Source organism: Bombyx mandarina, chromosome 21 (genome assembly GCF_030267445.1).
Source record: "Bombyx mandarina strain Sakado chromosome 21, ASM3026744v2".
Lineage (NCBI taxonomy): Eukaryota > Metazoa > Arthropoda > Insecta > Lepidoptera > Bombycidae > Bombyx > Bombyx mandarina.
Genome location: NC_143227.1, coordinates 1,064,763 through 1,091,011, shown reverse-complemented (window position 1 = coordinate 1,091,011; position 26,249 = coordinate 1,064,763). Strand labels below are relative to the sequence as shown.

At 46.0% G+C, this 26,249-nt stretch overlaps 4 protein-coding genes across 4 annotated transcripts; 2 read left to right on the top strand and 2 right to left on the bottom strand.

Moving 5' to 3' along the window:
- Positions 1 to 4: 4 nt before the first annotated feature.
- On the top strand, positions 5 to 11,169 carry ninaG (neither inactivation nor afterpotential protein G). The gene is made up of 11 exons (XM_028170859.2): positions 5 to 190; positions 903 to 1,105; positions 1,493 to 1,717; positions 2,204 to 2,413; positions 2,986 to 3,149; positions 3,539 to 3,699; positions 4,002 to 4,123; positions 4,191 to 4,374; positions 4,940 to 5,081; positions 6,162 to 6,320; positions 10,979 to 11,169. The coding sequence occupies exons 1-11, from the start codon at positions 64 to 66 to the stop codon at positions 11,106 to 11,108; spliced, it is 1,827 nt and encodes a 608-aa protein (XP_028026660.2). The 5' UTR covers positions 5 to 63; the 3' UTR covers positions 11,109 to 11,169.
- A 318-nt stretch (positions 11,170 to 11,487) lies between these two features.
- Positions 11,488 to 13,686, bottom strand: LOC114240249 (uncharacterized). Its single transcript, XM_028170713.2, has 3 exons — positions 13,651 to 13,686; positions 12,283 to 12,420; positions 11,488 to 11,773 (listed from the first exon to the last, which is right to left on the bottom strand). Exons 1-3 carry the CDS (start codon positions 13,684 to 13,686, stop codon positions 11,624 to 11,626), a joined length of 324 nt encoding a protein of 107 aa, XP_028026514.2. The 3' UTR covers positions 11,488 to 11,623.
- A 5,000-nt stretch (positions 13,687 to 18,686) lies between these two features.
- Positions 18,687 to 21,972, bottom strand: LOC114240243 (uncharacterized). Its single transcript, XM_089736283.1, has 3 exons — positions 21,337 to 21,972; positions 20,841 to 20,981; positions 18,687 to 18,914 (listed from the first exon to the last, which is right to left on the bottom strand). The coding sequence occupies exons 1-3, from the start codon at positions 21,376 to 21,378 to the stop codon at positions 18,729 to 18,731; spliced, it is 369 nt and encodes a 122-aa protein (XP_089592409.1). The 5' UTR covers positions 21,379 to 21,972; the 3' UTR covers positions 18,687 to 18,728.
- A 1,581-nt stretch (positions 21,973 to 23,553) lies between these two features.
- LOC114240347 (retinol dehydrogenase 13) lies at positions 23,554 to 25,261 on the top strand. The gene has a single exon (XM_089736309.1). It carries the CDS (start codon positions 23,667 to 23,669, stop codon positions 24,564 to 24,566), a length of 900 nt encoding a protein of 299 aa, XP_089592435.1. The 5' UTR covers positions 23,554 to 23,666; the 3' UTR covers positions 24,567 to 25,261.
- Positions 25,262 to 26,249: the final 988 nt, after the last annotated feature.

The window sequence follows — 26,249 nt, the reverse complement described above, 5'->3', positions numbered from 1 at the left end:
GACAAATCACAAACATGCCATCGTAATGTGTGAGGAATTAGTGTTTTATGTTGTTTTATAACAATGACAATATATACGTACGTCTTAGGTGTGGTTTTCGCATGTTTGTCTTACGTTTTATATCAGAGATATGCGAACGTGTATTCCAGTATTATTAAGAAGCCAGAAAAGAGATATGATTATATTATTGGTAAGCTACATTCGTGACTCCTTATGAAAGTTGTGGAGCAAAACGGCGCCTTTTGCTTGGTAGAAGCTAGATTTAGCATTTAAGTTTTCGATTTCTTTCGAACATTTATTGAGTGAGTTAAAATTGTTGATCTACGAAATTTGGAATTTAATATTTTAGTCCATGTCCAATGTTATGAAAATTTTCAATAAAGTTTACAGTAATTAAACACCAAATGATATGTATTTTCTTCTATGTTTGTACGTATTTAACAAGAACTTAAATTACTGGACATACAATTTTAAAATAAATACATAGCTGCAATATATAATATGTCCTAATATAAAAAAAACGACTGGTGGTAGGACCTCTTGTGAGTACGCACGGGTAGGTACCACCTATTTCTACCGTAAAGCAGTAATGCGTTTCGGTTTGAAGGATGGGGCAGCCGTTGTAACTATATTGAGACCTTAGAACTCATATCTCAAGGTAGGTGGCGGCATTTACGTTGTAGATGTCTATGGCCTCCGGTAACCACTTAACACCAGGTGGGCTGTGAGCTCGTCCACCAAACACAGCAATAAAACAAAAATTAAAATAAATTAAAATAGAATTGTCTCTTGGTTTGTAATTTATACATTCGCATTTGGTTTATCAGATGGTCTTGAAACTTAATACGGTTATTGGTGGTACTTCAGGTGAAAATTTGCCTTCTTATCAATGCTCATTTCAGTTGGCGCCGGCACATCAGGTTGTGTTCTGGCCTCTCGCCTCTCCGAAGACCCGAACACCAAAGTCCTACTAATCGAAGCTGGTGAGCAAATGGGCTACTTCACCAGGATGCCTCTGACGCCAACTGCAGCACAGCAGGGACCAAACGACTGGTCTGTGAGAACAGTGCCACAAAGATACTCATCTTTTGGACTTTGGCGGCAGGTGAACGATCTTTTATTTTGGGAAGAAAATACGACGAAGAAGAGGTCGCAGAGTTTCGAAATATACATAGTGAAAATCCTACCTTTCCTTCTTTTTTTTTTAATTCTTAGTTGGGTGGACGAGCGCACAGCCCACCTGGTGTTAAGTGGTTACTGGAGCCCATAAACATCTACAACGTAAATGCCGCCACCCACCTTGAGATATGAGTTCTAAGGTCTCAATATAGTTACAACGGCTGCGCCACCCTTCAGACCGAAACGCATTACTGCTTCACGGCAGAAATAGGCAGGGTGGTGGTACCTACCCGCGCGGACTCAGAAGAGGTCCTACCACCACCAGTCATTTGCCTATCATCACAATAAATTGGATTTCTTTTCGATATTCAAGACACAAATCCTGCCACGCGGAAAAGGACTCGGCGGCTCCGGACAAATAAACTTTCTCCTTCACGGCTCTGGTTCGCCCCGAGATTACGAGAAATGGTCTCAACTCGGCTTCGAAGGTTGGACGTTTGCCGACCTGAAGCCATACTTCTTGAAGGCATTTGGTACAACGCAGAGTGAATTTGACACTGAACGCTGTTACGAATATGGCTTTTGTCCAAAATCAATGGTAAAGCTTAAAACACATAATAATTTTTAACATCTACGTATTAAATATTTTAGCGGTCTGTATTGGTTTAGCTGTAGTACCCCCTGAACTTTGGTACGCTACGGTGAGCGTTCATAATTGTGTAGTTCATATGTCAAAAAAGGGACATGAAAAAAGTAACAATAAAATATTTCATACCAGTACGTAAAATCACTTTCACTTCAGTACTGTTGCTATGACCACAATTTTAAACTCTAATTCCAAACCTCCTTTTCCTATATTAACGACCGGTGAAAAGAACAGGGCTCTTTATTTGAATGTCTTTAAAACTTCAAACCAATACCTCAAGCATTTCAAACAGTGCCACTGATTTTTCTTTTTTTTTTGTCCTGTTATGTCCTGTTATCAAATAATTCCGTTGGCCGCTTAGTATTAAGGGGTCACTGAGTTCGTCTTACGAAAAAGAAAGGTTTTGTTGTAAAATAACAATGAAGAGCTGAATTACAGGCGCCAATGAAACTAGTACTAAATCACCGCGACGAACTCATGACGACATTTAAAGAAGCATCAAGACAGACGAAGACAGAGTACACAAAGTTTCAAAAAGCCACAGCGACAATTAAGGCCGGTGTCAGACACGTCTCGTTCGACGCGTACCTGAAGCCGGCGCTGCAGAGAGACAACTTACACGTTTTGCTGAACACCCAGGGTATTTCAGTAAGTCTTTCGTATATGTATTTCAGCAGACTTTGTGGTTTTCGCCTTCCTCCACCCCTGCATCACAACTCTTTCCGTATGTATGGCAATTGGCGACTGAAGGTCTCACAGGAGAACGGATAGTGGCATTTTCTGATATTAAATTCCTATCGTAAACTAGCTGAGAGTGTATTGTTATCCCGTATGAGAAAATACAAACCTCCTACCTCTTTCTGCCATGAAGCAGTCATACGTTCCAGTTTGAAGGTAGAAGAAACTAGTAAGCAATACGATTGGAGTTCGAGTTCATGTCTAGAGAAATAGTAAGTAGTATACCCGTTGTGATGTATATGATCTTCAGTTAATTATCTGATTCTATCGACAATTGTATTTAACATGGCCTGAAATATCACCACCTCATCTCTTTCCGTGCTGTAGAAATCTACTGGTGATTTAACTGAGAATTGGCAGCAACTTCTCAGCATTACAATAATACCTGCACGTCTCCTAAATTTGTTTCTTTGTGCCAATGTTGGGAACGCGATGGATGATTGTTGGCATAAAATAAAAATTCCGGGTCTTACATCTTTCAGATACGCTTCGAAAACAAGAAGGCAGTCTCACTGTACATTTTGCTAAACCATCGATACCTTAACAACGTTTTCATCAACAAGGCCATCATTATTTGCGCGGGCGCCATTAAGACACCGCAGATACTAATGCTGTCTGGAATCGGACCGAAAGAATTGTTGCAGAAGTAAGTACGGAATCCTGCGGCTAGCAAGAGTGGGCTCTGATCCAAAACAAGGACAGTCTATTGAGGGATTATTCCTAAATCAAATTTGTTGTAAAAGAGAACAAAATCTCGCAGCCAAGACATACGAAAACGTTTCTGATGGGAAATTAAAAAAATTACGTCAACTAAGATGTTTTCTTGGAACTCTCAGAAGACATTTCACGTAAAATTAACTTCACTGAGCTGAGAACGCAAGTGCTAATCCTACAGACTTTTTTGAATTCGAACTCTTCAAGCTTTAAAATATACGCATCAGCGAAAGATGTGTTTTGTAAAATAATGATACAATTTTAACCCTAATGACCTTTATTTAAAAAAACATTTCTAAACAAAAAACCTTTCAATGACAGATTGAAAATAAAGCCGGTTGTGGTGAACGAGCACGTTGGCAGGAACTTGCACGATCATATGAATTTTCCCCTCTACGTCAGCATCCAGAAGCCAATCAGCGTGACCCTGGCGAAGGTATTCACCGCGACGACCGTCTGGGAATACTTGTGGAAAGGCGAAGGTGAGAGTATAATTTTACAGAGCTTACGCTGACAGAAATCCACCTCTTACTAGAATAAATAATGTTCAGTCTAACTATGCATTTTTGATTCTGATTTGATTTAGTAGACTAGCACAATGAGTACCAAAAGGGGGGACCTATTAGTATTTCCTGGCTGAGCCTGTGTTCGCTTTGTCCTTATCAAACTTGAATGTCCTTCGAGCCACCAGTAACCTTGTCTCTAATTTATTGTCTTTGTGGACAGCTTGTTTTCAATGCAGTTAAAACGATAATTGTTGAAATGCTTTATTTTAATATTTCAGGTCTACTGTCTTTCCCACCTGTCGCTGGAGTCGAATACCAAAACCAGTCTGCCGTGATGCTGTTCTCCATGGGAACATCTAGTGAGAGACTGCTGCGGGATCTGTCCAATTACAAACCTCAAGTAAAAGCTTTGGCCAGATTGCTCCAAAAAGTTCACATAGAAAAACTTTAAGTCTTTTCGTTTTTAGGTCTTCCGCGCAACCTTTCCATTTCACAATTCGACAAGAAAGGAAGGGTTCATGTTCCTATCGACTTGCACCCAGCCCATCAGCCGAGGGTCTGTCAGCTTAGCGGATGCCAACACGAAAACTCCCCCCCTCGTAGACCCTCGGTACTTGGAGAGATTCGAGGACGTTAGATGCATGATACAAGGTAAAGCGTAAATGCTTTATTAGGACCGTCGTGGTGGAAAGCGCTTTAAGATCGTATGGATGTGTACTGTCCTGGTTGATGCGTCCGCGAAGCGACCACCAGCGTCGGTTCTAAGTCTAAAGACTAATATTTTAATGCTGCGGATATTTTGACTCAATGGTTGATGCAGTGTGCAATGTTCACGCAGTCAATCAAATGCGATGTGCGCTTAACTTGAGATAATCTGATATAGAATAGTCCCTTCAACTTTTGCTATGTTCTTCTTGAGTTTACTAATAAATTTCCTTTAAAAACACAAAAAACACACTTAAATAACAAAACGAACTAACAATTAATTTCATATTAATTTATCCCATTGTTACAACGGTCAGGCTATTAGAGGGAAGTTAAATAATTATTGTACTGTCATTGGTTCTTGATGCGTGTGCATATTTTTAAGTTACCTGGCGTCTTCGCTTAAAAATAACTTACAAAAATTCCGTTACATACAATCAAACATAAATACATTGGTATGTACCAAGCAACTAAAAATAGCCTAATAACACTTAAAAACATTATGCAACAGCAATAAGGAGGGCAGAGCAGCTGGTGTCAACAAAGCCATTTCGAGATGTGGGAGCAAAGATCCACTGGCCCAGACCTGAGCGTTGTCTTACCTTCTGGAACTACACGTCGGAAGACCAGAGGAGCAGAAAGAGATTGAGATTGTAAGCTAGTTCCGTATCATCGTCGGATGCTTCGGCTTAAGTGACTGAAAGGAATAGACGGGATAGTGTCGCCAGCTCATTTGGGCCCACGGGCCGTAACACTACAGTCTGGCCCCAGCAATAGGCTACTTCGCACTGAAGATGATGCTTCAACGGTATTTAGTGCTGATTTTAACTTAGGGGCCCAACTGGTAGTGACCATGATTCTGCCCATGGGCTTGAAGAGTAAGACAGTCATCGATACATTTGATATTTTGGCCTCATCTCCCAAGGTGTGTCGCGGTATTCTGGTTTATAGGAGTTCTATAATAAAATATAAATATATTTCCAAATATTTACACAAAATATTATTTTAATAACCTAAAAGTACATATTATTATCCGCAACACGCTTCGTCAGATTATAGAAATAGAGTTATCAGCCACATGCTTCGTCAAAATATAAATATCTATAATAATCGATGGTATTATAATAGTGAACTCCAGCAAACTATGCATCCAATTAGCCGATTTCGAGTGATCACCGTCGCTCATATCAACAATTCTAAAGGTTTTTTTTATTGCTCAGGTGCGTGGACCAGCCCACCTGGTGTTAAGTGGTTACTGGAGCCCATAGACATCTACAACGTAAATGCGCCACTCAACTTGAGATATAAGCTCTAAGGTCTCAGAATAGTTACAACGGCTGCCCCACCCTTCAAACCGGAACGCATTACTGTTTCACGGCAGAAATAGGCGGGGTGGTGGTACCTACTCGTGCGGACTCACAAGAGGCCCTACCACCAGTAATTACGCCAATTATAATTTTGCGGGTTTAATTTTTACTACACGATGTTCCTTCACCGTGGAAGTCAATCATGAACATTTGTTAAGATTATGTACTTACTTATATTTCATTATATTTCATTTAAAAAATTGGTACCCGCCTGCGGGATTCGAACACCGGTGCATCGCTGAACACGAATGCACCGGACGTCTTATCCTTTAGGCCACGACGACTTCGAAACAGTACAGACAATGCGCTTCTACGAGTGTTATCATTTGTATCATAATATACTACCATAATTTCTCCTATATACAGACAGCAAAAGCAACAGAAATTTGAAAGAAAGATAAAATCTGCAAAAATCAATACTCCCCCGGATACGTATCTGGAGTGTTTGATCCGAGAGGTAGCGGTGACCGGCCACCACGTCGCCGGGACCTGCTCCGGTGGAACGGTCGTTGATGACCAATTACAGTACGTATATCAATATTCATAATGATTATTATCGCTTTGAATTATTTTGATATTTTTAAGGATTGAAACGGAATGCTCTCAATCAATCTTGAGATATGCCCATACCCGATCCTGTGGACCGAATGGTAAACAGTTGACGTCACCCTAAACACGTCATTTCGGATCCTCCCGATCCATTAACGGTGCTTTTAGGTACCTCAAGCGCCGATCATAGTTTTCGACGAACCCGTCGCTTGCGACGAAAGGCTCGACGAGTAAATTAACCCAAAGACACAGCCCACTGAGTTTCTCGGCGGATCTTCTCACGCGTTTCCGATCTGGTGGTAGATTCTGCGAAGTACGGCTCTTGCTATGGTTAGTGTTAGCAACGTCGTCAGATTTGAATCCCGTGAGCTCACCTACTTTTTAGGTTACGCTGACATGGCTTTCAAGGCTACCAACTTAGGTAGGAAAAAAAGAAATATGAGGTAGACCTTACAATTGTATTCTAAAAATATTGTCCCGCTCTTCAAACCAAGCACACGACTGCTTCGCCGTATACATAGACACTATAATAGTATCTACCTGGGCTCACTGATATGCCTTATATACTGTGGATCTTGGATTATAAAGTGACAATTTGGGGGTTGGTGCTTCCCGCTTCCGTAGGTTTAACCCGCGATTCCCTACAAGTGACCCCTGGGTGGTGCTAAACGGGAGCCGAAAACATAACCGGTGGTAAGACCTAGTCCGACTGGCTGGCGACCACCCTCCAACTAGAGTCCGCCGCCAAATAGCCTAGCTGTGTTCCGGCGTGTGGGTTGGAGAGCCAGTTCTATCCCTCCCCTTTCCCCTTCCTTGTTGGGGGTGAGTCTTGGTGACGCCTGGAACTTGCGGAGCAGACGTGCGTGCGAACTCACGGGGCGTGATTGTTTGACGGGGGTATAGGGAGACCCAGTGAAACGGTACCCGCTGCCGCCCGCCGGTCAGTAGGGGACCTGAACCCGGGTGTTTCTACTAAACTCCGCCCCGGGAAGCTGTCCCGCCAACCGGTGTAAAATCCTGTCGTGCGGTCGTCGTGCCGGAGTCGGAGACCGGAGTGGATCCCGGCGATCGCACGCAGAGTGGACTGGGGGCCCTTCCATGCCCTGCGTCGGTCTCTCACGCAATCCGTGGTCGAGCGCGTACTATGCTCCGCGCTTCATTCAGGTGTTGCCTCGATCTCACCTCCAACATCCTACCTCTCCTAATCCTACTCTCCGAAAATTTAACAACTATGAAGTCGACAAAAAAAAAGAAAAGGGTTTCACAGGCGGTTCCCCATTCCACATTTAATGTGGATTTCAGCAATGTCAGGGGCCTACATAGCAACCTTGACGCCGTACACCACCACCTTGAGACGGCGCAGCCTGCCCTGCTTTTTTTAACGGAGACGCAGATATCTGCTCCGGATGATACCTCATACCTTGAGTACCCCGGCTACGTATTGGAGCACAACTTCCTGCGTAAAGCCGGGGTGTGCGTATTCGTCCGGGCTGATGTCTGTTGTCGCCGTCTTCGGGGCCTCGAACAACGGGACCTGTCCCTCTTGTGGCTGCGCGTAGATCACGGGGGTCGTAGCCGAATCTACGCGTGCCTGTACAGGTCCCACAGCAGTGATGCAGGTTCAGCTCTGTTTGAGCATGTGCAAGAGGGGACTAACCGCGTGCTTGAGCAGTACCCATCTGCGGAGGTGGTGGTTCTTGGAGACTTTAACGCTCACCACCAAGAGTGGTTGGGGTCCAGAACCACTGACCTCCCGGTTCGGACTGCCTACGATTTCGCCTTGGCCTACGGCTTCTCCCAGCTGGTGACACAGCCCACCCGTGTCCCAGATATCGAGGGGCACGAGCCTTCTTTGTTGGACCTTCTGCTGACCACAGATCCGGCCGGATACAGTGTGGTGGTCGACGCTCCGCTTGGATCGTCTGATCACTGCCTTATTCGTGCTGCCGTACCACTCTCTCGTCCTGATCGTCGAACGACGACCGGGTATCGAAGAGTTTGGCGGTATATGTCAGCAGATTGGGATGGATTGCGTGAATTTTACGCATCCTACCCATGGGGGCGGTTCTGCTTTTCCTCTGCTGATCCTGACGTCTGTGCGGACCGTCTTAAAGACGTGGTGCTCCAGGGGATGGAATTGTTTATTCCCTCCTCTGAAGTGCCCGTTGGGGGTCGCAGCAGACCCTGGTATAACAATGCCAGCAGGGATGCTGCACACCTCAAGCGGTCCGCATACGTGGCATGGGATAATGCCAGGAGACGTCGGGATCCTAACATCTCAGGGGAAAGGCGGAAATATAACGCCGCTTCCAGGTCCTACAAGAAGATAATTGCCAAGGCGAAGTCGGAGCACGTTGCTAGAGTTGGCGAGCGATTGAAGAGCTATCCCTCCGGGAGCCGTGCTTTTTGGTCGCCCGCCAAAGCTGCAGAAGGAAACTTTTGCAGGTCTAGTCTCCCACCACTGCGCAAGTCCGATGACAGTCTGGCCCACAGCGCGAAAGAGAAGGCTGACCTTCTGGTCAAACTCTTCGCCTCGAACTCGACTGTGGACGACGGGGGTGCCACACCACCGAACATCCCCCGGTGTGATAGCTCCCTGCCGGATATCTGCTTCACACAGTGTGCAGTCAGGCGGGAGCTCCGACTCCTGGACTTCCATAAGTCGAGTGGGCCAGACGGCATCCCCGCAGTGGTTTTGAAAACGTGCGCCCCTGAGCTGACACCTGCGCTAACGCGTTTGTATCGCCTCTCTTATTGCACTAACAGGGTTCCGTCTTCATGGAAGACCGCCCATGTCCACCCTATCCCCAAGAAGGGTGACCGGTCGGACCCATCGAGCTACAGGCCTATCGCGATAACTTCCTTGCTTTCCAAGGTGATGGAGCGAATTATAAATACACAACTCCTGAAGTATCTTGAAGATCGCCAGCTGATCAGTGACCGACAGTACGGTTTCCGTCACGGTCGCTCAGCTGGCGATCTTCTTGTATACCTTACTCACAGGTGGGCTGAAGCCTTGGAGAGCAAGGGCGAGGCTCTTGCCGTGAGCCTTGATATCGCGAAGGCCTTCGACAGGGTCTGGCATAGGGCACTTCTGTCGAAGTTACCATCTTACGGAATCCCCGAGGGTCTCTGCAAGTGGATCGCTAGCTTTTTGGATGGGCGGAACATCACGGTCGTTGTGGACTGTGATTGTTCTGATACCATGACCATTAACGCTGGCGTTCCACAAGGTTCGGTGCTCTCCCCCACGCTTTTCATCCTGTATATCAATGACATGCTGTCTATTGATGGCATGCATTGCTATGCGGATGACAGCACGGGGGATGCGCGATATATCGGCCATCAGAGTCTCTCTCGGAGCGTGGTGCAAGAGAGACGATCAAAACTTGTGTCTGAAGTGGAGAACTCTCTGGGGCAAGTCTCCGAATGGGGTGAATTGAACTTGGTTCAATTCAACCCTATAAAGACACAAGTTTGCGCGTTCACTGCGAAGAAGGACCCCTTTGTCATGGCGCCGCAATTCCAAGGAGTATCCCTGCAACCTTCCGAGAGTATCGGGGTACTTGGGGTCGACATTTCGAGCGATGTCCAGTTTCGGAGTCATTTGGAAGGCAAAGCCAAGTTGGCGTCCAAAATGCTGGGAGTCCTCAACAGAGCGAAGCGGTACTTCACGCCTGGACAAAGACTTTTGCTTTATAAAGCACAAGTCCGGCCTCGCATGTAGTACTGCTCCCATCTCTGGGCCGGGGCTCCCAAATACCAGCTTCTTCCATTTGACTCCATACAGAGGAGGGCCGTTCGGATTGTCGATAATACCATTCTCTCGGATCGTTTGGAGCCTCTGGGTTTGCGGAGGGACTTCGGTTCCCTCTGTATTTTATACCGTATGTTCCATGGGGAGTGCTCTGAGGAATTGTTCGAGATGATACCAGCATCTCGTTTTTACCATCGCACCGCCCGCCACCGGAGTAGAGTTCATCCATACTACCTGGAGCCACTGCGGTCATCCACAGTGCGTTTCCAGAGATCTTTTTTGCCACGTACCATCCGGCTATGGAATGAGCTCCCCTCCACGGTGTTTCCCGAGCGCTATGACATGTCCTTCTTCAAACGAGGCTTGTGGAGAGTATTAAGCGGTAGGCAGCGGCTTGGCTCTGCCCCTGGCATTGCTGAAGTCCATGGGCGACGGTAACCACTCACCATCAGGTGGGCCGTATGCCCGTCTGCCTACAAAGGCAATAAAAAAAAAAAAAAAAAAAAACTCTTTGACAATTATTTTAAGGAAACAGTATCTTGATCATGTTCGCTTATGTTTATATTGGCAGTGATGAGACGAATAAGGATGTCCGATGGAAGTCCGATTTTTAATGCTGTCACACCTGGTAGGCGAGGGGTAGCCTACTCATTCCAGCCGCGAAAGAGTCTAGCTAATTATCATAAAAAACTTCAATCAATCTTCTCTCAGTGTGTCCCCGAGGCAGCTAATGAATGCCGATACTATATGAAGGGTAGGTAGGATTGCTCTTTACCTCCAACCGCAAAATGGATCCGGTAACTTCTCAACACCAAATAGATCACGAGTTGGTCTGGTCGCCCAATTAAAACGTATGTTCCTGTAATTCTTTTTTCAGATTAAAATCAGTTTCCGGCGTTCGGATAATGGACGCCAGCGTACTTCCGGCGCCGTTGTCTCTGTACCCGAACTCTGTGCTAATAGCTATGGCCGAAAAACTCAGTGAAATGATGCGAAATAATATTTGAATACATAATATCGTTACAATGAAATTGTATGGTCTACTTTAAATCAATATTTAAATTATGATGTGTTTGATATTTTATTAGGATTTCGCGAATCGATGTAAATAAAACTAATTGTACCGGCTTCTAATACATAAAGGAGTTTCTTGTGGTAATAAAACTCCAGCATTTGATGTTATTCTTATAATATTTAAATTGAGAGATATACAGCGTGCTTGAAGAGCGGGTAGTGAATAATTGAATGATAACGAAATACATTAAGTTATCAAACTATGATTCTTAGCGCCTTAGAAGGCTAGCATCTTTGACATTGCTATAAAATAATTGAAGGCACTGGCCTGAACACTAATTAGGTATAGTCAAAAATCATCTAAATCGCACACAATTCACATAGAAAACAGTTCTGCAACTGTAAAACTCAACATGGATATTTTTTTTGTCGAATTGTTGAAGCGTGTTTTTTTTTGTCACCGAACCGTTCGAAAAACCCAGACATCGGAAGGTTGCGTTAGAAACAATTAGGTCAAAACCAATAACATCGTAATCCGAAGTACATATGTATTGGTTCCGGTTATCAGGAAGTCCACGGACGGATCCAATTTACCTTGAGACATCGGTAGATGGAGGTTCTTCGGTGGTAGTTCCATATCAATGATCGAATAATTACCCTGGAATTCAATGAAAATTTCAAAATAGAATTAGAGCTAATTGAGGCCCGTGAGAAAATCAGTTACTTTTTTTTATTTTATTGCTTAGATGTGTGGACCAGCTCACAGCCCACCTGGTGTTAAGTGGTTACTGGAGCCCATAGACATCAACGACGTAAATGCGCCATCCTCCTTGAGTTATCAGTTCTAAGGCCTCAGTATAGCTACAGCGGCTGCCCCGCCCTTCAAACCGAAACGCATTACTGCTTCACGGCAGAAATAGACACGGTGGTGGTACCTACCCATGCGGACTAACAAGAGGTCCTACCACCAGTAATCACATGTAATTATTAAATAATCACGACTAATCAATTTTAAAATCTTTAATATCTTTACGAGAGCAAAAAAAATTATAAAGAAAATTATTAAAATGTTAAACTTTAAAATAAATAAATTTATTTATGTTTAAGCTTTTCTCGCTCACTTGAGTGTGCTTACGTATAAAAAGCTAAAAGTACTAGAGTACTCACGACAGGCCAAGGACACCTTGTGATCGCTGGCTGAACGAATTCATTTACGAAATCCTTAACCCATTTGAACCTTATAATTTTACAAAATGTCTCTTTCCACTGTACCTTCATTCCTTTGAAGTTGTAAGTTGCAATCATCTGAAAATATCAATTAAACTCGTGAATATTGAAGTCTAAAGATAGAAGATAACCACTTAATGCGAATCTCGAAAGACTTCTCATCACCGGCAAAGTGGAAGGAAAGAGGCCTAGATGGCGTAGTCCCATGCGCTGGTCCGATCAGATTAAGACGACTTTGGAATCCAGCATCAATGTCGCTATCCACTGTGCGGAGGACAGGAGTGAATGGAAGAACATAGTCCTAACAAAAGTGCTTCGTAAAGGTCACGACCCTCAGCACTGAGGTATACGGCGCACGGAGGAGGGACTTAACGCGAGGTAGGCTGTGATCTCATTCGCTTATAGCTCTTTGTTATAAAGATAGCAAAGTATTTTTTTGTTCTTGATGGACATGTAAATTCGCGGCTCATCGTTCAAATTTAGTAACTCAACTGATTTGAAATCATACTAGATAGTTTTTTTGCCCAGACGAGCTTAAGGCTGACCTGATGGTGAGTGGTTACCGTCCGCTCATGTACATCAGTAATGCCAAGCCGCTGCCTACCGTTACGTACTCTCCCCAAACCTCGTTTGCAGAAGGACTTGTCGCAGCGCTCAAGAAGAACCGTGGAAGGAAGTTAATTCCAATATCGCATTGTACGTGGCAGAAAATATCTCTGGTAACGCACTTTGGATGAACGCAATGGTTCTAGGTAGTATGGCGGTAGAAGAATCACGAAGCATTCCTCAGAGAGCTCCCAGAATGTGTCCCAGAATGTCCCCAAAACAAACAGTAAAAAAGCACAGATAAACCGAGGTCTCTCGGTAGTCCCAAATCCTACCGCTACTAAACGTTAGAACAAGGTCACGTCCTTACGGATCCATCAGATCCAATAACCGTTGCATTAGACGTCTTCAGCTGTAACACTAGGAGCAGACTTAGGGACCCCGGTAACCGTACTCGTCGAACTCGACAAAGAGGTCGACGTGCAACCTAACCCATGCATCAGCCCGCTGAGTTTCTCGCCGGATCTTCTCAACGGGTCGCGATTCCGATCCGGTAGTAGATTCAATCGCGAAGCAATTGCTTTTGAGTTGTTAGATCTCCTTCTGAGGCGCTCGGGCAGTTGTTAGCAAATCCCACCCCTCCTGGCCTTTGCTCGCCCACCTGTCCTGGTGAAACTGGAAAGACCTCCGGGCCACCAGTATCTTTCAATCATAAAAAAAAGAACAAGGTTTTTGCTCCGCGACCCTTCCACGTATACTCACCGTGATGTTATCTTCTATTTGGGTCAAAGCTTCCATAGTAAAGTTAGTAGTGTAAGGTTTCCCTTTAGACGCTCTAGCGGTCAGTATGTGAACGTTTCGGACATATTTTGGATTAGCATACACAATTCTGCTCTGCCCTTGGTTTGCTTTCTGAGCCAGAAAAAAAAAACAACAATAGACATTGCTTAAAGATGTTACGATAAGGTTTATAGACGAAAGCAATAGCTGTCACAAAGTTGGTCATTTGCGAGGATTTTATATTCCGGCGAATGGCCAGATGCGTTTACTTACCTGGTATTAAGTGGTTGTCGGAACTTTAAACATCACAACGTGAAAACCCGTATCCACCTTGAGACATGAGACGAAGCCACTGACATGGCCCCACCTTCTATACCGGAGTACATGACAGCTTCGTGGTTAAAATACGTCGCACAATACTGATCCAACCGTGCCGACTTAAAATACACGCATTTAATACTTACAAAGCATAAAACAACTTCATAACACAGTACAAATAAAAACAATAAGGAGGCCCTCATCGTGTTCAAACTGTTCACGGTCACGAACGGAATTATTGTGGTTTTAAAATTAAAAGTATTTTGTGTTGTTTGTAATTGTTATAATTTGTTGTGCTTAGAATACCGTGAAGCGATTTGGTCTGTTTACTATTTTCTCTTACCCAGGTTGTTTCGATGTTGAACACAAGGCTGGTGTGGTGGGACGCGCTGCTAAATCACACCCAAAAGACGCACCATTTAGTGCCAATAGTTTATTATTCGATATCAAGATTATTGGTCTTTTTTTTTTTTTTTATTGCCTTTGTAGGCAGACGGGCATACGGCCCACCTGATGGTGAGTGGTTACCGTCGCCCATGGACTTCAGCAATGCCAGGGCCAGAGCCAAGCCGCTGCCTACCGCAGTCTAGTGCAAGGATGAGCAACACGCGGCCCGCTAAGCATCCCTAAAATTAAATTTATTCTATCGACTTTCTCGTTTCTGCTAGTTTTTCTGTTCTTTACTTGTTTGTTTTTATCTTGCATTAAAATTTGTATATGAAATGTTTAGTTTTTTTTTTAATTTAATTTTTTCTTTCATTCTAATATTTATTTTAAATCAATTTCGTAAATAATTATTAAGAGTTTAAGGAAGATTATTTTGATCCATTGAATAAAAATGTTGCTCACCCCTGCTCTAATGAATCTTGTGAGCTTGCACTACGCCCTATGACTCCCGCTGCGGCACCGGTGCCGGAGGGTGGGGGCAGCGGTGAAGGGGAGGGAGCGATGGATATGGTCCAACAGTAATGGACCGCACCTATCGCTTCCTCCAAGGAAACCTGAACCACTCCGCCAGAGCTCAGGACATGCTGTCTCAGAGTATGGCGGAGTGGTCTATAGATGTGGCTGTGGTCGCCGAGCCATATTTCGTTCCCCCGGCAAATGATTGCTGGTTCGGGGACGATGGCGGCCTGGCGGCCATAGCCATAAGAAGAGACGCGGCGATCCCCCCCCTGGCGATGGTGACCAGGGGCCAAGGGTTCGTCGCGGTGCAGTTGGAAGGGACCGTCGTGATCGGGGCGTACTTCTCTCCGAACAGGCCTACTGTCGAGTTCGGGCATTTCCTGGGCGGGATCGGGGCGATTGCTCGCCGCCTCGCTCTCCGTCCAGTGATTCTCGTGGGGGATCTCAATGCGAAGTCTGTCGCATGGGGCTCCCCCCGCTCGGACGCTCGTGGTAGGCTACTGGAGAGGTGGGCGAACGCGGCCGGCCTCTGTTTGTTGAATAGAGGTTCGGTTGCGACCTGCGTGCGGTGGCAGGGCGAGTCTATTGTGGACGTTACGTTCGCGAGCCCAGCCATCGCACGCCGTATCTGCGACTGGAAGGTTTTGGAGGGGGCGGAGACGCTGTCAGATCACCGATATATTCGGTTTGATCTCTCCGCCCGCTCCGCAGTCGCGGACGTCCACGGGGACCACCCCCGTAGTGCGTCCCGGTCATTCCCCAAGTGGGCACTGAAGCGCCTGAATAAGGAGCTCCTGATGGAGGCCTCTATGGTGGCGGCGTGGGCGCCCATGCGTCCACACCCGGTCGAGGTCGAGGGTGAGGCAGGGTGGTTCCGGGACACGATGCGTCGCATTTGTGATGCGTCGATGCCCCGGATCGGCCCTCGACTTCCTAATCGCCAGGCGTACTGGTGGTCGCCCGAAATTGCGCAACTCCGCGTGGAGTGCGTTCGGGCGAGGCGCGAGTGCGCCAGGCATCGCCGCCGCCGCCTGCCGCGGCGCAACGATCCGATTGCGTTCGCGGCAGCAGAGGCCCGGCTGTACGGCGCATTTCGCGTCGCGCAGAGGGCATTGCAGCTGGCCATCAGAAGAGCCAAGAACCAACACATGGAGGGTCTCTTGGAGACGCTGGATGAGGATCCGTGGGGGCGACCCTATCATATGGTGCGCAATAAAATGCGCCCATGGCGCCCCCGATCACGGAGCGTCTCCAGCTTCAGCAGCTGCGGGACATCGTCTCGGTGCTTTTCCCGCAGGAGCGGGAGGGATTTGTCGCTCCCGCTATGGACGCGCCGCCAGACTACGACGACGAAGTCCCTGCTGAGGTGCCCCATATAACGGGGGCGGAGCTCCGTGTGGCCGTTCGCAAAATGTGCGCGAAGGACACTGCACCCGGCCCGGATGGCGTCCACGGCCGGGTTTGGGCCTTGGCTCTTGGTGCCCTAGGGGACCGACTCTTGAGACTTTACAACTCCTGCCTCGAGTCGGGACGGTTTCCTTCATCGTGGAGGACGGGCAGACTCGTGCTGTTGAGAAAGGAGGGGCGCCCGGCGGATACTGCCGCCGGGTACCGTCCCATCGTGTTGCTGGATGAGGTGGGCAAGCTGCTGGAATGCATTCTGGCAGCCCGCATCATCCAGCTTCTGGTCGGGGTGGGACCCGATCTGTCGGCGGAGCAGTATGGCTTCCGAGAGGGCCGCTCAACGGTAGACGCGATCCTTCGCGTGCGGGCCCTCTCGGAGGAGGCCGTCTCCAGGGGTGGGGTGGCTTTGGCGGTGTCGCTCGATATCGCCAATGCGTTTAACACCCTGCCCTGGTCCGTGATAGGGGGGGCGCTAGAACGACATAGAGTGCCCCCCTACCTTCGCCGGCTGGTGGGTTCCTACTTAGAGGACAGATCGGTCACGTGTACCGGACACGGTGGGATCCTGCACCGGTTCCCGGTCGTGCGCGGTGTTCCACAGGGGTCGGTGCTCGGCCCCCTTTTGTGGAATATCGGGTATGACTGGGTGCTGAGAGGTGCCCTCCTCCCGGGCCTGAGCGTAATCTGTTACGCGGACGACACGTTGCTCGTGGCCCGGGGGGGAGTTTTGCTGAGTCTGCCCGTCTTGCTACGGCTGGGGTGGCGCATGTCGTCGGCAAAATTAGGAGATTGGGCCTCGACGTGGCGCTCAGTAAATCCGAGGCCATGTGGTTCCACAGGCCCCGGAGAGTGCCACCTGTCGATACCCATATCGTGGTTGGAGGCGTCCGTATCGGGGTCGGGATGCAGTTGAAGTACCTCGGCCTCATTCTGGACAGTCGTTGGACCTTTCGTGCTCACTTTCAGAACCTGGTCCCTCGTTTGTTGGGGGTGGCCGGCGCGTTAAGCCGGCTTCTGCCCAACGTCGGGGGGCCTGACCGGGTGACGCGCCGTCTCTATACGGGGGTGGTGCGATCAATGGCCCTATACGGGGCGCCCGTGTGGGGCCAGTCCCTGGCCGTGGGGGTGGCGAAGCTGCTGCAACGGCCGCAACGCACCATCGCGGTCAGGGTCATCCGTGGTTATCGCACCATCTCCTTTGAGGCGGCGTGTGTACTGGCTGGGACGCCGCCTTGGGTTCTGGAAGCGGAGGCGCTCGCCGCTGACTATAAGTGGCAGGCTGACCTTCGTGCCCGGGGCGTGGCGCGTCCCAGCCCCAGTGTGGTCAGAGCGCGGAGGGCCCAATCTCGGCGGTCCGTGCTGGAGTCATGGTCCAGACGGCTGGCTGATCCTTCGGCTGGTCGTAGGAGCGTCGAGGCGATTCGCCCGGTCCTTGTGGATTGGGTGAATCGTGACAGAGGACGCCTCACTTTCCGGCTCACGCAGGTGCTCACTGGACATGGTTGTTTCGGTGAGTTCCTGCACCGGATCACAGCCGAGCCGACGGCAGAGTGCCACCATTGTGGTTGCGACTTGGACACGGCAGAGCATACGCTCGTCGCCTGCCCCGCATGGGAGGGGTGGCGCCGTGTCCTCGTCGCAAAAATAGGAACCGACTTGTCGTTGCCGAGTGTTGTGGCATCGATGCTCGGCGACGACGAGTCGTAGAAGGCGATGCTCGACTTCTGCGAGTGCACCATCTCGCAGAAGGAGGCGGCGGGGCGCGTGAGAGACGCACAATCCCGCCGCCGTCGAGCGGGGGCCAGGGAGGCGGATCTCGCCCAAGGCCTGGCCCTCTAAGTGTTTCGGGTCCCCCTCACATGTCGGTCTGGGGACCGGCGAGGGGGCCCTAAGAAGACGACGTGCAAGCTGCTCTGCATGCGTTTTACGCAAGAGCATCCGGGTGATGGAAGGCCGGCTATCCTCGACCCACGCTGGTTCTGGCCCAGCGGGGTATTCCGTAGGGTAACCCACTCTAACCGGCGCCATCTAGGCGGGCTTCGGACAGTCTGCCGACCGAAAGGGCTGGTGGTCGTGGCGCCGACGACCGCCAGTCCGGCGTCTCGAGGGGGAGGGTGATGGGAGAGATGTGCTCCGCACTAAACGCTTCACTTTCCCCCCTTTGCCTTGTCATGAGTTCTGTCTCATGCGAGGTTTGGACGTTAGTTGTTGAGCGACAGGAGGTTTTAGTCAGTTCGACTCTGATATACCCCGCCCAGTATCCCCAGAAAAGGGCGGAAGTCCGGCGATTACCTCCTGACCAAAAAAAAAAAAAACGCCCTACGACTAGCAGAAATACGAGTGAACTGAGAGACACGTATGGACAATACTAATTAGACCTTTAATCATGATAATAGGGTTGAATTTAGTAAAAACCGAGTTTAAATTTTTAATTATGTTTTTTTATTAATCTTCTTAGGTTTCTTGTTCTGTTCGAAGTGGAGGAACGTGATCAGATCGCAGATCTCCTCATTGGTGTCGGTGACCAGCATCTGGAAGCGTATGTAGTAGTCGCCGTCCGCAACGGGGATCGGTACGTTCTTGGGCGGTAGCTCCATGTTCATATAACGGTATCTGCCCTGCAAAGTTAATGTCGACGAGAACGTGAATCGTGACGACTATTTATTTGTTCGAACATTTTTTTTTATAGCTTAGGTGAGTGTACGAGCTCACAGCCCGCCTGGTGTTAAGATGTTACTGGAGTCCATAGACATCTACAACGTAAATGCGCCACCCACCTAGAGATATAAGTTCTAAGGTCTCAGTATAATTACAACGGCTACCCCACCCTTCAAACCGAAACGCATTACTGCTTCACGGCAGAAATAGGCGGGGTGGTGGTACCTACCCGTGCGGACTCCCAAGAGGTCCTACCACCAGTAAACCTAAGTCTACCGAGTCTACCGAACCACCAGGTCTACCGAACACTAGCACCCGCTCAGTGAAACATATTCTCTTCGTCGTTAAACCTCCTACAATCCAGTCTAGCTATTCTTCAGCTAATTTATTTGACATTCTTAATTTATTTCGTTACGAATAAAAGAAATATTTTATGCAACTTTTTCAAGGTTCTAATAAAAAATATAGTAGTATTAGAAAGATATATTTGGAATAGATTACATTAACTGTACCAAAGATGATACCTCTTTTTTTCTCTCACAAATACTACATTGAAATAAGTTCACTTGGTAGGCAACGGCTTGGCTCTGCCCCTGGCATTGCTGAAGTCCATGGGCGACGGTAACCACTCACCATCAGGTGGGCCGTATGCTCGACTCTCTATAAGGGCAATAAAAAACCTTCCACAATGGAGATAAATAGTTGAGATCTGCCCATAGACAATAAACGAATTATTAGAAATGTGGCAAAAGAGTTAGGCAATAGCGGGTAACGAATATTAGGCATCCGTACGCTCCGAAAACATACCCCCCCCCCCTTCAACAGTCGGCTAAATACGGCTGCTATTGAGTAGTATAATAAGATTGTTATCATTACTAATAATAGTTTGTTATGTTTCCGAAATGATTCGTTTCATCATATCTCATGACTCTTGGCGACTGCCAAATTAGACATTTTTTCACGCACGTAAAACCCATTGCTGACATGCCGACGGAAGCCGTATATGATAGTGTATATATGCATATATACAGTATAAATATAGTAGTATGTATGATGTGGCTACGCGTCGCCATATGTAAGAACTGTTTCTTAATATTAATATTTTATTTTTCGCTTGCGAACGCTATTGGTTTTGGCTAAGGTGGGTAAACAAGGTCTCGATCCACCTCTTTTTCTCCCTACCTAAGCTGATAGCCTTGAGAGGCTATTTCAGCTTCACTAGCGTGTAGGTGAGCTTTTGGATCTCAAACCGGAAGTGTTGGTAACGCTGGCCCTAGCAAGAGCAGTGCTTCGCAGAATCTACCGCCGGATCGGAAACACGACCCACTGAGAAGATCCGGCGAGAAACTGAGTCGGCTGTGTCTATGGGTTAATTTATTCGTCGAGCCCTTCATCGCAAATGACGAGTTCGGTGAGGACGGTGACTGTTGCTTGAGGTACATAAAAGCACCGTTAATGGATCGGGAGGATCCGTAATGAGGTGCTTAGGGCGACGTCAACCGTTCACCATTCGGTCCACAGGATCGGGTATGTCGATCCACCTAGTGTACATTCGTGCATACAACATACAAGCCAAGTTAATAGAAAGTATGTAAAAGAAGCATAAGAGACCGTGGGAGAGAGACGACTAGATTTCCTCACTTTAAAATTTTAATAACTACCTATTTGCTTTCTTCATAATACCATTTCTTGCGTATTCGCTTACACGTATTATTTACTACAAAAAATTACGAATAGGAATAGGCCATTTCGCGAGTAGGTATTCTAGAGAAATCGTTACGACTTTTGTATTGAATATCAGTTTCATATAAAATCGAAAAAAGCAAAACACTAGCTAAATTTACTTACGTCGCTTTTATGAGTACGGCATTATGGGTTATACTCACGGGTGGATACGGACAATGGCCCAAAGTTAGGTTGGTGTGTCGAATCGTGAACTCCTTCATCCACTTGGACTGAAACGCTTCGCAGACTTTGGTGGTCACGCGGAAATCGCCGCCAGATTTCATCTGTAGCGTCAAAGCGATCTGTGAACAAATAGCATGACACAATTCTGGTTACACATACACATACACCTATCCAGGTCATCCAATCCCATTTCTGCAGGATAGCTGTCGGAGCACTGTGGTACGTAAGGAATGTCGACCTTCAAGACGATCTAAATTTACAACGTAAGTATTTTAAGGTAGCATCAGAACAATACTTCGAAAAAACGGCGCGACACGATAACCTTCTTATCGTTGTGGCTGCTAATTGTATATCCCAGGCGACGGGGTAACACAAATCTGGCATCGCTCGAAAAATCTCTTCAAGTACCGGTCATCTTCCTTAAAGAACTCGTTGTGGGAGAATACGAGAGACCTCCCCGAGAATCGTACGTACGGTAACATTGTTTCCAAACGGCACGACAAGTGTGCCCGTCATGTTGGTCAGGTATGGCTCGTGCCTGCTCTTCCTGCCGGTGAAGACAACGCAGTCGGTCAAGTACTTCGGATTGCAGTACCTGACTTTTGCACGTTCCTGACGGAAATCCTGCGAATAAGAATGTAATATTACCGAAACCGGTTGAAGGGATTAGGGAGAGGCAGAAATTAATTGTTGTTTTTAAGCTACAGCATTTTTTATTGTCCTTGTAAGCAGACGAGCTTGCAAGCCCCGGTGGTGAGTGGTTACCATCGCCCATGGACGTCAGCAATGCCAAGGGCAGAGCCAAACAGCTGCCCACCGTTTAATACTCTCCACAAGCCTCGTTTGAAGAAGGACATGTCATAGCGCTCGAGAAACACCGTAGAGGAGGAGGAAAGTTTAAAAAAAATTAAATTCAATAGTAGCAAAAAGATTTCCAGACGGCAAGGTAGGTAGAACTTACGCAATGACAAAGCATGACTGCCGATACTAAAATGATAATACAAATGAAAAAAAATCTTCTCATTATTTTAGCCGGTTTAAATAAAATAAAAACGGTCACAACCGCCGCGAGTCCGATAGTTTATAACAAGAATCATAAATAACATCAAAAACTTTATTTTCACGGATCATTTAACATGGTAGGTACTGATCGCAATCCAAAATTTCGAATTAGAATCTCGTTTGTATAATCATGAAATTCACGCTCTAGAATGTTCGTTTTGTTGAATCGTTCGAAACATTTCCTGACTAGACTGAATCAGCAACGATCCTTACACATAATGTGTATGGTTGAAAAAGTATTTGAATGTTTTTTTTTAATTGCCCTTGTAGGCAGACGAGCATACGGCCCACCTGATGGTGAGTGGTTATCGTCGCCCATGGACTTCAGCAAAGCCAGGGGCAGAGCCAAGCCGCTGCCTACCGCGGTTAATACTCTCTCCACAAGCCTCGTTTGAAGAAGGACATGTCATAGCGCTCGGGAAACACCGTGGATGGGAGCTCATTCCATAGCCGGATGGTACGTGGCAAAAAAGACCTCTGAAAACGCACTATGGATGACCGCAGTGGCTCCAGGTAGTATGGATGAACTCTACTTCGGTGGCGGGCGGTGCGATGGTAAAAACGAGATGCCGGTATCATCTCGAACAATTCCTCAGAGCACTTTACTATTGCAATTCAGATTTTTGCCAAATTTCTCGTCAAAAAATTTCACTACAGAATAGAGGTAGTTTGATCAAGGCCAAACTTCCTAATGGCGTTTAATTAAATTACTTGATAAAACCGAGAACAATGTTGGAATATCTTATAAATAATATAATCATGTCACATACGATGAGCATAACTAAGAATTTACGAATTTAAGTCTTTTTTTGTTTATTTAACGTTAGGTTTTTTAGTTCCATTGTAAGCAGACGACCGTACGAACCATGTCGACGTCGCCCAAAACACGTCATTACGGATCCTCCCGATCTTGGTACCTCAAGCACCAGTTAACCGTCCTCGTCGAAGCCATCAGAGCGAATTAACCCACAGAGACAGCCCACTGAGTTTCTCGCCGGATCTTCTCAGTGAGTCGCGTTTCCGATCCGTTGGTAGATTCTACGAAGCACTGCTCTTGCTAGGGTCAGTGTTAGCAACACTCCAGCTTGAGCCCCGTGAGCTCACCTACTAGTTAAGGTTACGCTGAAATAGCCTCTCAAGGCTTAGGTAGGAAAAAAAAATGAATCATTTTATCGTGATTAGCAACCGTCGCTCGTGGTTATCGGCATTGCTATTGGAACAGCTAAGCCTATACCAGCAAAATACTACTCAAACTTCATTTAAAGAATGACGTTTCCGCGCTCGAGACACAGCGTGAAGGTATTAATTTCGAAGTAAGCAAGATGACCGCAGTGGGTCCAGGTGATACTTTTGACCCGGTATTAGGCTGTGCAATAGTCAATACCAAAATCACCTCAATTAACTATATCCTCAGGATACTCTCCATGGAACATTCGGTATATAACACAAAAAGAACAAAAATTGTGAATATGCCGGAGTCTATAGACTACAACTTTTTTTTTTCTCATAAAACCGGAATGCACCGATTCCTCATTAAACCAGTTCTTATCCAAAGATAAATCGAAATATTGAAAGCGATTTTAAAGTATCGATTTCTGTTAAAATTTGAATCAACAGTGATGGAAACGACCTCTAAACGAGAACACGCGGTAGCATCTCATACCCTTTTTGCCTTGAAACAAAAATAATAACAACATCAAACGCTCAGAGTCAGTCATAAAAGAATTTTCCTTGTGTTCAGTATGTTCTTGAGTGTGAAATGCGAATCAAAAGCACGAATGGACGGCAAAACTGTCATCATAACTGGAGGCAGTTCCGGTGTTGGATTTGAAGCTGCTAAAGATTTAGCTGACAAAGGCGCTAAAGTTATTATCGCTAGTCGCAACGAAACAAAACTAAGCAAGGCTCGTGAAGAAATCATCAAGGCAACAGGAAATTCTAACGTTGTGTACAAACAACTAGACCTGAGCTCTTTGAAATCAGTGCGAAATTTCGCTAACCAGATCAATACGGAAGGAAGAGTAGATGTTTTGATCAACAATGCTGGCGCGGTCGCACTACCAGACGCAGTAACAACAGATAGTCTAAACCTCACCATGCAGATAAACTTTTACGGCGCTTTCTTACTCACGTTCCTATTGTTGCCAAGACTTAAAGCGTCATCTCCGAGTCGTATTATCAACGGGTCTGCGGCTGCAATGTACTTAGGAGAAATAGACTTCGATCACTGGAATGACGTTGGTCGGTATTCAATCGTGACGTCATTGGGTAACTCAAAATTAGCGATGGTCTTGTTCAATGCCGAATTATCCAGGAGACTAGAAGGCAGTGGCGTCACTGCTAATACATACGATCCCTTCGTAGTCAAAGACACAGATATATTGACAAACCTACCTGGATTCATAAAGGAGATATCTAGATTTTTCGTGAATATAATCGGACAAGAAAAAGAAGATGCTGGTCGGCAGATATCATATTTGGCCTCTGCTCCGGAAATGGTGAATATTAGTAATCAACATTACAAGTTTTGTGAAAAATTTTTGAGGCATTGGTCGGTAAGTAACACTGAACTTACTAGAAGAGTTTGGGAAGAATCGAAGAGACTCGTAAAAATCAGTGCAGAAGAAGACTGGGAGAGTTAGGCTGATGACGACCATACTAAAAGCTTAGTTAAACATGAAGTGGCAGAAAGACTGAACCATTTCGCATTCCATTTATTTCATCAGTTGAATAATTAAAACAATTAAAATGACAATTGGTCCCTCCGGAATCCGGTTACTGCACTGTTGAAGGAAGAGATCGACCAAGTGTTTACCACAAGTGTGACATGAAAATTAATAAGGAGTTTCACTCTGCCTCTGTGTGCTTAGTGTGAGTTTTTTAACGTTCTCGACAGCGTAAAAGTTAACCCAATTTTGTATGCAGTTGGAACAACCCCCCTAACGGCAAACGATCCCATTCCATACAAATATGAGCTAGCTTTTACGCTATCGAGAACGTTAAAAAACTCACACTAAGCACACTGCTCCCTGTAATGACGACAAATCGTTAAATAAAATCTCAATTGGACTAAATTGAGATTTGTCGTCACGACGTTAGCAGCGGCCGGAAAAATTAGGTTAAGTTAAAGTAAAGGTTAAGGAGGAAGAGAATGGCATGAGATACAAAATAATCATTTTTCTAGATGACAAGAATATGTTGCGTATGCGAATAATACTATAAATATAATAATACTATAAAATACACAAAAGGACGTGTTCATACATGCGAAAACGCAAAAAAAAATTTACCTACTGCCTGTTTTTAATTCCAGATTTTAATAAAAAAAAACTTGAAACGCCTGAATATGTTTTCTGTTTACACAGATTAATTTATTTTATTTCAACTCAAATAAATGTTTTAGTATTAAATTGACTTCAGGCGTTTTGTTCCACTAACTAACTTCCACTTATTTAATTTAATATTAAGAAAGCATCAGAGCATTAGTAGTTTCATATCAATGAATTTTCAAAAATTCCGTTTTAAAATTTTCTGCTCACTCATCATTTGCTCACTCATTTGAGAAAACAAGGATTCGTAATTTACATGATTAAAAATATCTTGATTCGCAGCTAAAAGTGTATGTTTTTTGTATATATTTTTTTACTAATACATTCCTCGACCGCTTCCTGGTGACCTTCATCGAGTAAATGCATAAAATAAAATCGTTTTTTTGTAATGTCTCGTGCGTCACCGCGTGCGTCATCTATATTGACAAAGAATATGGACTAACAGAGTCATAAGCATTCTTTTTGCATGCGGAATGCTAATCATACATGTTTTTTGTTTTTGCTAAGATGGCCGAACGAACTCCGTGCGGATCTAGTGTTGAGTGGCCGCAGGAGCCGATAGAAATCAACGACGTGAATACCGCGTCCCACCATGAGACCACCATTACAGTACAACGGACCCACCATGAGACCATGAGACCATCATTGCAGTACAACGGACGCTCCACCCTTCAAACCGAAACGCGTTACTGCTTCACGGCAAAAATAGGCAGGGTTACTAAGCCGCGCAGGCTTAAGAGGCGACTAACCACCAGTAATAACATGTAGGTATATTTCAAAATCTTTACTGTGAACTTATCATAATTAGGGGCGTCGACTAGTTAGTTCAAGAAACGTTAAACGACATTCCAGTGAGCTCAATAAAATCACTTCTAATTTGGATAATCTGTATTCCGGTGTAATCTGTATTTCGGAGGGAGGAATGGAGGGTAGAGGTAAGGATCACAATCATGCTTAGGGAACAAGTTGAAAAACTGTCCATCTGTAAATAGCAAA

Bases quoted from the DNA above. Each gene is read 5' to 3' on its own strand.
- LOC114240243 (XM_089736283.1), bottom strand. From the start codon at position 21,378: ATGACGGGCACACTTGTCGTGCCGTTTGGAAACAATGTTACC. The intron at 20,982-21,336 runs GTACGTACGATT...ATTTGTTCACAG, and splicing joins CGTTTGGAAACAATGTTACC to ATCGCTTTGACGCTACAGAT. The intron at 18,915-20,840 runs GTGAGTATAACC...TTAACTTTGCAG, and splicing joins GCCATTGTCCGTATCCACCC to GGCAGATACCGTTATATGAA.
- LOC114240249 (XM_028170713.2), bottom strand. From the start codon at position 13,686: ATGGAAGCTTTGACCCAAATAGAAGATAACATCACG. The intron at 12,421-13,650 runs GTGAGTATACGT...TGATATTTTCAG, and splicing joins AAATAGAAGATAACATCACG to ATGATTGCAACTTACAACTT. The intron at 11,774-12,282 runs GTGAGTACTCTA...ATTGAATTCCAG, and splicing joins CAAGGTGTCCTTGGCCTGTC to GGTAATTATTCGATCATTGA.
- ninaG (XM_028170859.2), top strand. From the start codon at position 64: ATGACAATATATACGTACGTCTTAGGTGTGGTTTTCGCATGTTTGTCT. The intron at 5,082-6,161 runs GTAAGCTAGTTC...TCCTATATACAG, and splicing joins AGCAGAAAGAGATTGAGATT to ACAGCAAAAGCAACAGAAAT. The intron at 6,321-10,978 runs GTACGTATATCA...TTCTTTTTTCAG, and splicing joins GTCGTTGATGACCAATTACA to ATTAAAATCAGTTTCCGGCG.
- LOC114240347 (XM_089736309.1), top strand. From the start codon at position 23,667: ATGTTCTTGAGTGTGAAATGCGAATCAAAAGCACGAATGGACGGCAAA.